General features: G+C 40.4%; 1 protein-coding gene across 1 annotated transcript; it reads right to left on the bottom strand.

Moving 5' to 3' along the window:
* Window positions 1-1,612: 1,612 nt before the first annotated feature.
* On the bottom strand, window positions 1,613-9,267 carry umps (uridine monophosphate synthetase). The gene is made up of 10 exons (XM_078261539.1): window positions 9,011-9,267; window positions 7,864-8,017; window positions 6,971-7,095; window positions 6,599-6,786; window positions 6,393-6,490; window positions 5,958-6,118; window positions 4,695-4,812; window positions 4,250-4,425; window positions 4,051-4,165; window positions 1,613-1,876 (listed from the first exon to the last, which is right to left on the bottom strand). Exons 1-10 carry the CDS (start codon window positions 9,158-9,160, stop codon window positions 1,698-1,700), a joined length of 1,464 nt encoding a protein of 487 aa, XP_078117665.1. The 5' UTR covers window positions 9,161-9,267; the 3' UTR covers window positions 1,613-1,697.
* Between the last annotated feature and the right edge of the window lie 555 nt (window positions 9,268-9,822).

Here is a 9,822-nt window from a genome sequence, read left to right as displayed (position 1 = left end):
GAAAAACTATTTATAAAAGGTTAAATAACATATCCAATGGCATCTCACTTCTTCCACCTCAAGGATGTGGAAGTTTAAAACATGAAAAACTATTATTACAGTAAGTATGTACAGAAGTGAAGCAATATTTAACATTAAACTTGAAAAAAAAAAAAAACGTTTTCATTCAACAAATGCTTTATTGAAGTATTTGGTCAAAATACATGGAGGGAAAAAGCCAAACAAGGTTTCCATTAGATAAAACATGTATCCCTTACATCAAACAAAGGAATACCATTAAGAATACCATGAAGCCATTTCACTGCATGTAGACTTAGCAGTAACAGCACAACTGCCATGGCTCCAGGACACACCGCATACAAAATAAATACTTTTAAAGGGAGGTGTCACAAAATAAAGGCAATTTTCTTTTGTCTAAGCAAAACTTGTTTATCTACTCATTTTGGAGAGATAAGATTACTGATCATGTCACATTATAACTGAATTCATATCACTTTAGAAAAAGGATCACCTCACCTCAGCATTGTTAGCAATATGGACGGCAGACATTGGACTTAATCAAGACAGTTGACGACTAATCAGGCTGCATTTAGCAATCCCACATCTTGTAATCAAAACACAATCTCAGGGGTTACACACTGAGCATCTAACGTAATACTAAAAATAAATGTCAAGATGGTTGAACACTGTTCAAATGATCCGCAATGTTTTGTCATATTCTCTTGAGGGAATTGCAATCAATCAGGTAAACCAAAAGCCATCCTTTTGTAGTTGACCTATGAAATTCATTAAGTGTTCCCTTTTAAAAAAAAAAAAAAAAAGAAAAGCATAATTAGGTCAGGACAACAGTCAAAACATTTAAAACCCATTGTCTATTACTGAATTGTAACTGACCATGCTGTTCCATTTGCTATGAAATTAACCAACTGTACATACAAACTTTAAATTCAACTCGGTACTTTGTGAAGCTGGAGCTCAACATGACAGAGATGCATTTTGGAGTTAAAAGAGACTGCCTTGCAGTTATTAGTATGTCTGTGATCATGTTAAAAAGTGATGCTTAAGATCTAAATTGGACAAATGTGCACTGCAAAATGCCCTGAATTACAACCTAAATCTCCATGAAGTAATAGCCATTCCCACTCTGATTTGTGACAAAGAACAGCTTCAGCCTGACTGGAAGCAGTAGTCTTTGTCAAGGCAATGACACCTTCTGGTTTGAAAAACAAATCATCAAGTGACTTAGGGAGATAGCAGCCAAATCATTTATAAAACTAGCCAGTCTAGGTAATCCACATCTTATCTCCAACTCTGCATGGTTAGACGTGGACAGAAGGACTGAAATCTTATTTAACGGAATACTGAAACCTCCTTATTCTGTTGAAACCTGATCATAAAGTACCTGCACTTCAGGTCAAGTTGTGCAGTTTATTAACAGGAGGGAATCGGAAGAACACAGTTAATGCAGCTTATTAATAGGACAGAATCAAAAGAGAGCATTTACATATGTTCAACAGTAAAGTGTCCGGTTCCCCACTCCTGCAAATGTCTGCATGTTTCTATGTAAACAACTATGGCCACACTGGTGTAAAAGAGAAAAATACTTAAAAGGTTATCCGCAGAGGTCCTTTATTTGAGTCGCACGATAAATTTGAAACTAGACGTAATGATGCAGATGCGACTCGTTTGTTGAGCTCCTATTGGCCATTCTGGCCCAGTCTCTTTGTGTAAGCCTCCCAGCCGGACTTTCTGTATGAGTCAACAGCTTTCAGCCTATCAGGGGCCTCCAGGATACCCCGACCGACGATGATGACATCAGAGCCTTTGTTGTAGAGGACTTCCTCTGGGGTGGAGTACTGCTGGCCCAACCCATCACCTGCAAGAGAAAGAGGGGGAGGGTGTTGAGGGGGACTACAGGTGCTGGTCATATAATTAGAATATCATGAAAAAGTTGATTTATGTCAGTAATTCCATTCAAAAAGTGAAATTTGTATATTATATTCATTCATCACACACAGAGTGATATATTTCAAATGAGTCATTTCTTTTAATTGTGATGATTATAACTGACAACTAATGAAAACCCCAACTTCAGTATCTCCGAAAATTAGAATATTACTTAAGACCAATACAAAAAAAACATGAAAAGTATGAGCATGTACAGCACTCAATACTTAGTTCGGGCTCCTTTTGCCTGAATTACTGCAGCAATGCGGCGTGGCATGGAGTGGATCAGTCTGTGGCACTGCTCAGGTGTTATGAGAGCCCAGGTTGCTCTGATAGTGGCCTTCAGCTCTTCTGCATTGTTGGGTCTGGAGCATCGCATCATCCTCTTCACAATACCCCATAGATTTTCTATAGGGTTAAGGTCAGGTGAGTTTGCTGGCCAATTAAGAACAGGGATACCATGGTCCTTAAACCAGGTACTGGTAGCTTTGGCACTGTGTGCAGGAGCCAAGTCCTGTTGGAAAATGAAATCTGCATCTCCATAAAGTTGGTCAGCAGCAGGAAGCATGAAGTGCTCTAAAACTTCCTGGTAGACGGCTGCGTTGACCCTGGACCTCAGAAAACATAGTGGACCAACACCAGCAGATGACATGGCACCCCACACCATCACTGACTGTGGAAACTTTACTGGACTTCAAGCAACGTGGATTCTGTGCCTCTCCTCTCTTCCTCCAGACTCTGGGACCTTGATTTCCAAAGGAAATGCAAAATGTACTTTCATGAGAGATGCGAGATGCGTCTTGTTCAGGAGTGGCTTGACACAAGGAATGCGACAGCTGAAACCCATGTCTTGCATACGTCTGTGCGTGGTGGTTCTTGAAGCACTGACTCCAGCTGCAGTCCACTCTTTGTGAATCTCCCCCACATTTTTGAATGGGTTTTGTTTCACAATCCTCTCCAGGGTGAGGTTATCCCTATTGCTTGTACACTTTTTTCTACCACATCTTTTCCTTCCCGTCGCCTCTCTATTAATGTGCTTGGACACAGAGCTCTGTGAACAGCCAGCCTCTTTAGCAATGACCTTTAGTGTCTTGCCCTCCTTGTGCAAGGTGTCAATGGTCATCTTTTGGACAGCTGTCAAGTCAGCAGTCTTCCCCATGATTGTGTAGCCTACAGAACTAGACTGAGAGACCATTTAAAGGCCTTTGCAGGTGTTTTGAGTTAATTAGTAGATTATAATGTGGGACCAGGTGTCTTCAATATTGAACCTTGTCACAATATTCTAATTTTCTGAGATACTGAATTTGGGTTTTTTTTCATTAGTTGTCAGTTATAAGCATCAAAATAAAAGAAATAAACGTGAAATATATCAGTCTGTATGGAATGAATGTATACATTATACAAGTTTCACTTTTTGAATGGAATTACTGAAATAAATCAACTTTTTCATGATATTCTAATTATATGACCAGCACCTGTATAGCAGGCCCAGCAATCATTTCTTGTACTATAGCGCATCCTTGTGTTAAAGAGGAGTCATAACACCACAAAGAGAGCAGAGTGGAAAGGCATCAAGTTACACCCTTTTCCTGTCTATGTTTAAGGCATCAAAGATAAATCACCATCAAAAAAACATCCTACCGCACATTAAGTCTGCCAGGTTGTGCCAGGCATTGTCCTACTATTGGGATATTATGTATAAAAAAAGTGCTGGTTTCACAGCTAACAGTTAACACATCAAACACCCTTAAAGCGGAAAGTTTGCACTTTAACATAATAGTAACTGTTTCATTTCAAATCTGATATGGTGGAGTACACACGTCTCGTATTACATCTCGTGCACGCGCAGAGTGCACGCTCTAGTCGGCGTCGCTTCAGTGTGTTCTGAGGCACTTTTTGGACCTCGGGGAGCCGACTGATCAGTCCGATGGCCTTTTCTGCCAACTGTCGGCCGTCGGGTTGGTGTGTCAGGGGCTTTAAACATGTACTTGAATGTAAATATAAACATATGAATGTAAACTACGTAATTTCTAGGAAAACAAATCGACCGAATACAAAAGAAATTTCAAATGCAAGTCTCTTTCAAATAAGAGTCAAATGTACCTCCAGCCTGCATCTGCACCCCGGGGGTCATGTGGATGAACTCTGGCCTCTTGGTGATCTTAGAGCCACAGATAAAGCCGATCACAAAGTCTGACTGCTCCTCTGCCATCTTCAGCTGTAAAGACAGCTAGCATAGATAAACAACTGGTAACCCTGAATGATTGGACAGACAGACCGACAGACAGTAAACTTAGCTTACCACAGCCTTTGTGTATTCACCAGTAGCCAGTGACCCCTGGGAGCTCATCTGTGCTATGAGTAAACAGCCTCGGCCCAGAGGCTTTCCTACAGCGCTCAGGCCCTTCACAACCCCAGGCCCCGGCACCCCGTGGGCATTCACTATGTGGGACCAAGACGAGATCTGGTACAAACCACCTGGGAAACGGATTAAGATACTTATATATAAAATATTTTTTTAAATATATATTTAAAAAAATATTTTATTTTATTTATATTTATTTATATATATATATATATATATATATATATATATATATATATATATATATATATATATATATATATATATATATATATATATATATATATATATATTTTTATGTATATACACACACACATAACAAGCATTTTAAAGACAGATGCATTTCACACAAAAGCCCAAATTTTAATTTAAACCCTCTCACCTTCATACTGATGCTTGACTGTGTTCCCAATGTCAGCAAACTTGCGATCTTCAAAGATGAGGAAGTTGTGTTTCTCCGCCAAAGCCTGCAGTCTCTGGCTGAAGGCCGCTGTGTAGTCCTGTTAGCAGACATACAAATAGCATTAGATTACGTGTCCTGACAATATTCTTTAGGGCTGCAGCTATCGATTATTTGAGTAATCGAGTATTCTACCGATTATTCCATCGATTAGTCGAGTAATTGGATAAGAAATACTTTTGTTTTATTGAAGACCAATAATAAACAATAGTTTGGTTAAACTTTCGGAAAAAGCAACATTTTTGTTGCCTACATTGCTTACAATATCATCTCTTAAAAACCTAAACATATGAAGTGCATTTAAGTGCCATATTACATTGTAACATTTTTAAAGAAAACATTTTCTGAAATGACATCAACCTCACACTAAGGCATACATTAAACATACATAAACATTACATTAAGTTGTGCAACTTCACTTTCAGAACTACAAGTTTTATCCTGAGACTGATCTGTATATAGGCCTATATGTAAATATTAATTTTACTCTATTTTAATTTATATATTTGATTACAATGCTACGTATATAAATTAAAATAGATTGAGCTCCGTTACAGTTATGCTAGTAGATCGTTGATCAGCCGTCTCTCCGTAAAGAAAGAGAGAGACAGGCAGACAGACAGACAGACAACAATCAGCTGTTTCTCCGAAGGGACAGTCAACAAGTCGGCTCTTTAGATCAGATTGTGGTCACCACTACATATTTTCTTGTCTTTGTGTTTGGTATGATTTACTTTTGTCGGGTCCGCTTCGTGGAATGGATGAGAAATGTTTTCTGTTGAGATGCTGAAGCATTGACGTCATGCTATTATTGTGGTAAGCTAGTTCGGTTTTTCAGTAGACACACTGTACAGAGTTCTCGTTTTAACTACGTTTGATCTGATTCCAAACTTTGGACACTTTCTGTCGTTTTCTCCAGCCTGTCTCTTCTCTTAGCCCCTCACTATTTACGCTCTGGCATCGCCAGCAGCAGACTGAGCGGCATCTGGTGTGCGACAGTAATAATGATCCGTGTGGAAACACCGTCCGTCAGCAATACAACGTTGGTAACATTGATTTAACGAAGCTTCGAGGCAAATCATTTTGCATCGAGGATTTTTTGTAATCGAATTAGTCGAGTTATTCGAGGAATCGCTTCAGCCCTAATATTCTTTGTGTGAAATTTGGACCGGTTTTCACGCCGACCTTTAGGATGTCTACATGGGTCTTCAGCATGCAGATGCTGGGACCCAGAGAGTCGGCTAGCTGAAGAAGCTCCTCGCTGCTCGTCACGTCGGCGGACACACAGAGGTTAGACTGCTTCTCCTCCATGGTCTTCAGCAACTTTGACGCCAGAGGGTGGACGTCTGCAGACAAGAGGAGAGAGAGACTGAATGAATTTTATTTTCAATATGCAATAGTCACCATTTAAAATGACACCACCTCTGAACAAAACGGCCGTTTACAAATGGAGAAAAATAAATGTACAAAATGCTTTTCGAACGATCGCTAAAATCACGCCAAGAGAGTGGAAAGTATGTGTTTTTAAAGTTGGATGTAACCTTGCAAAGATATATTGTCAGTAATATTCACATTAGCGTACTAGTGCTGGCCATTTGACCAACTTGGAAGGCTACATACTGGGTAGTTTGGCTCTGTCTGCGTAGCTCAGCTCAATGCTTTGTTCCATACATGGCTTCTTGGTGGCAGGAACCACATTGCCATTCTCCTCCTTGGGGCTGAAAATGGTGCAAATGTTACTTTGCAGTCGTTACATGTAAAGTACGCATTAAAACACACACTAACTATTTTCCCCGTCTTAGGGAGAGGGAATTGCGCGACTGTACCTGAATGTGTTGTTGTCCTGGATGAACTTGCGGACATTCTGGGCAGTTTGAGCGTTGATGCGTTCAGCTGCCAGCAGCACGTTGAGCAGCTTGAACATGGAGATGATGGGATGGAGCTTGATTCCCTGAGTAGCCAACATGTCCACACCGCCTTGCTCTCTGTCCATTAGTACTACGGCATCTGTCACCTAAAACAAATACAAGATTTCAAAAGAGGATTACACCCACTGGGGCCAGGTTTTAGATGGCTGCTGCCCTTGGTAACCTTATTAGAGTACTTGATGGACTTTTATAACCTTTACAGTGATTATTCAAACAAAAAGCATCCATGTTATACTATCATCCCTACTGCAATCTTTTCTGAATCTGCACCTTCAGTCCCTCTTTGTTGAGCACTTCAGCAGTCTCCAGGATGCTGCTGCCACTGGTCACTGTGTCCTCGATAATCAGGCATATGTCCCCATCCTGAAATGAGCCCTCCACCAGACGCTTGGTTCCTAAAAGGGTTACATAAGGAGCCTTATCACTCCCTATTCTGGGCAAATTGAATCATAGTGTGTGTTACTCTAATTCAAGGCCTTGGTAGAGTCATCTTCCAATGGAGAAAAGGTTCCTGCTGATTCACAAATATACTTCAATCACATATGTATGGTCAGATTGTCTTAGGAGAGAGAGGAATTAAGTCAATATTTTAGAAGCTTTGTAGGGCCAGAGGAATGTCACTGGTTGGCAAACAGCTTTGCATGCAGGTCAATGTCCACGTAAAAAAAATGCACGTGTCTAAAGCCAGCTGAGACTTTAAAGATAAATCAGCTCCCAATTACACAAGTCCGAAAAGGCTCCTGTCTTGTGTTAGAACATCTTAACTTTCAATCATGCTGCAACTTGTCTAATTTAGGGGTGGAACAGTTAGGTGTTTGTCTTTGACAGCTGAGAGAAAAGACCTATTACATCAGTTGTCGCCAAAACTGTGGCATTAGTGAACATTTGAACCTTTATGGAGCAACAGCAGCTCCATATGGTATCAAGGTATCATTGTGGGTGGGAATTAGAATGTATTTGATTATTTTTGCTTTTTTAATGAGCTTAGGCTCTGATACATATCACTATCCAGATTAAAGTGCGACACAATGGGACAATTTTAAACCACAAACATCCATCCCAACAAAAGCCATTCTTGTGGTTTCTTACAGTTGACAAACAAATCCAAGGGGAATACTTTTAACGGCTTGATTAATAAAGCTCACATAAGCCCATCCACCCACCATAGTCCTTGGCCTCCTTTCTCCTGATAAGCATGGGCAGTTCATGTCTAGAACAGATGATTGTGGCCAAAGGCAGGGCTGTGTATGGAACCCCACACACCGAGTCAAATTGCAGTCCCTCTTCTTGCACTCGCTGGTAAATGAGACTTGACACCTGCAAATAACACAACAAAAAGGGGTCCAGGTTCTAATGTGGCAGTGTTGTAGGTGAGGGCTACACTACACTACAGGCCAATCAACACAACACGGCAACCAAAACCTGAATTTTCATTCACGCTTTTCATTTACTGTCCCCGATTATGTTTAAACTGTATAAAATCCATTTTTCTAAAACCTCCAGAGGCGATAAACTCAACAACTTCTGCAACAACTTTGTGAAAACTGTTTTTGGTGGAACCTTTTATGGCTATTAACATGATCAAATATTGGCAAGACATACCATGTCGTTAAGTCTTGGAGCAGTATTAACATTTCTTGCATAACCTACATTTGTAAAGACGATAACATTCAATGTTTTTTTTAAACTGTGTCAAGGAGATGTTGAATGAAATGTGTGATCATTTTGGAGGCTGAAGTAAATGTTTTTGCATTAGAGAGAATTGTAGTGATTTCTGTCTGGTTTTTTTTGGACTAGGCCTAGATGAGGGGGCAGCCCATATATAAACAGTCGTCAACAGTATACAACATAGGTTCCATCTTGCATGTAGGTCTCTCGTCCCTGAATGAGGCTTATTGAAAAATGCCAGCCCATTTTTACAAACTTAACGTATCTGAAAGGTTACACAGCCTATAGTATAGAGGTTTACCTTGTTCAGCTTTGTCTTCCTTGTTTTTAGCCGTAGGCTGTGTATGTACTTTGAGTGTAACAAAAAGCTGGAGTCAGATTTCCTGTTTGGGTTCACACTTACAATTAAAGCGGTTTCTGATTCCTGTAAATGTTGGCACTTTTGTCTGTCGATATCAAACACCCACGTGCGCACCAATACCACGTTACTTCAACACGGGGAAACTTCACGTCACATTGTAGCGTGACTAGAACATTTGTTTTTTGGATAATGTAGCGGTGTTATGTTGAACAGTTGTCCCTTTAGCATATTTAATTTAAAGTTAATCAGGTCGTGCAGTGGGAAGAACAGCACGTGTTTACCTGGTTCATGAGCGCTGGGTAGGACACGAGAACCCTCAGGTCGATATAAATGGGTGTCAGCATGCCGCTCTTCAGCTTGTATTCTCCAAATTTCACCGCGTTCACATCGTGGAGCTTCAGGATTAAACTGTCAATGGAAATGTTTTCCATCTTGTCTGTAAAAATCAGGAGATCGCTTACACGTGCACCCTACCAAAGCCCCGGTCTAACCCTTATTAGGAATTCTTTGACCCTACTCTTTGCTTCCGGAATCCTCAGCAGCAGCAACACTTCCGCTCTGGTTTCTTCAGAATAAAAGCGCCGTCCCTACTCAGATGTTAGAGAGTATTTCGACATAACCTACTGTATATTTTGTACAACAATGTCCAGTACAATATCAGGTCTTAAAGTTCGGCTAAATTGTTTAGGGCCTGCAGTGGGTTTTCTTGTTCATGAAGCCTACAGAGTTGAGCTTAGTGCGAATTAAGCTAAATTTCTAAATTAAAAGTCTGCAGGAACTCAAATGCATCATCCGTTTAATAGGGTTTTCACCGACGTCACGTTCTGGGCGGTAACCTGGATGCGCGGCCATATTGGAGGCACTCCATGTTCTCTTAATACATCCATGGTGTAAACAACTGAATGGAGTAATGGAGTATTGTGCACTTTGGATACTTTGGATACTTTAATACTTTATGTCTAAACAACAGAAAAGCTCATTAAAACACGTCCAAGATGCAAAGGCATGGAAGGACTTGGACCACAAAAAAGGTGCGATATTTTGAGAAATTACAGTTTACTGGCGGTGCAGATTCCTACAAGTTGGCTCCCTC

The sequence above is a fragment of the Sander vitreus genome, chromosome 11, assembly GCF_031162955.1.
Source record: "Sander vitreus isolate 19-12246 chromosome 11, sanVit1, whole genome shotgun sequence".
NCBI lineage: Eukaryota > Metazoa > Chordata > Actinopteri > Perciformes > Percidae > Sander > Sander vitreus.
The sequence above is the reverse complement of the archived record's forward strand: the minus strand, read 5'-3'. Positions and strand labels throughout refer to the sequence as shown.

Excerpts from the sequence above, each read along its gene's own strand:
- umps (XM_078261539.1), bottom strand. The coding sequence starts at position 9,160 with ATGGAAAACATTTCCATTGACAGTTTAATCCTGAAGCTCCACGATGTG. Across the intron at positions 4,426-4,694 it reads AGTCAAGCATCAGTATGAAG|GTGGTTTGTACCAGATCTCG; the intron begins GTGAGAGGGTTT and ends TCCGTTTCCCAG. Across the intron at positions 1,877-4,050 it reads GGTGCAGATGCAGGCTGGAG|GTGATGGGTTGGGCCAGCAG; the intron begins GTACATTTGACT and ends TTTCTCTTGCAG.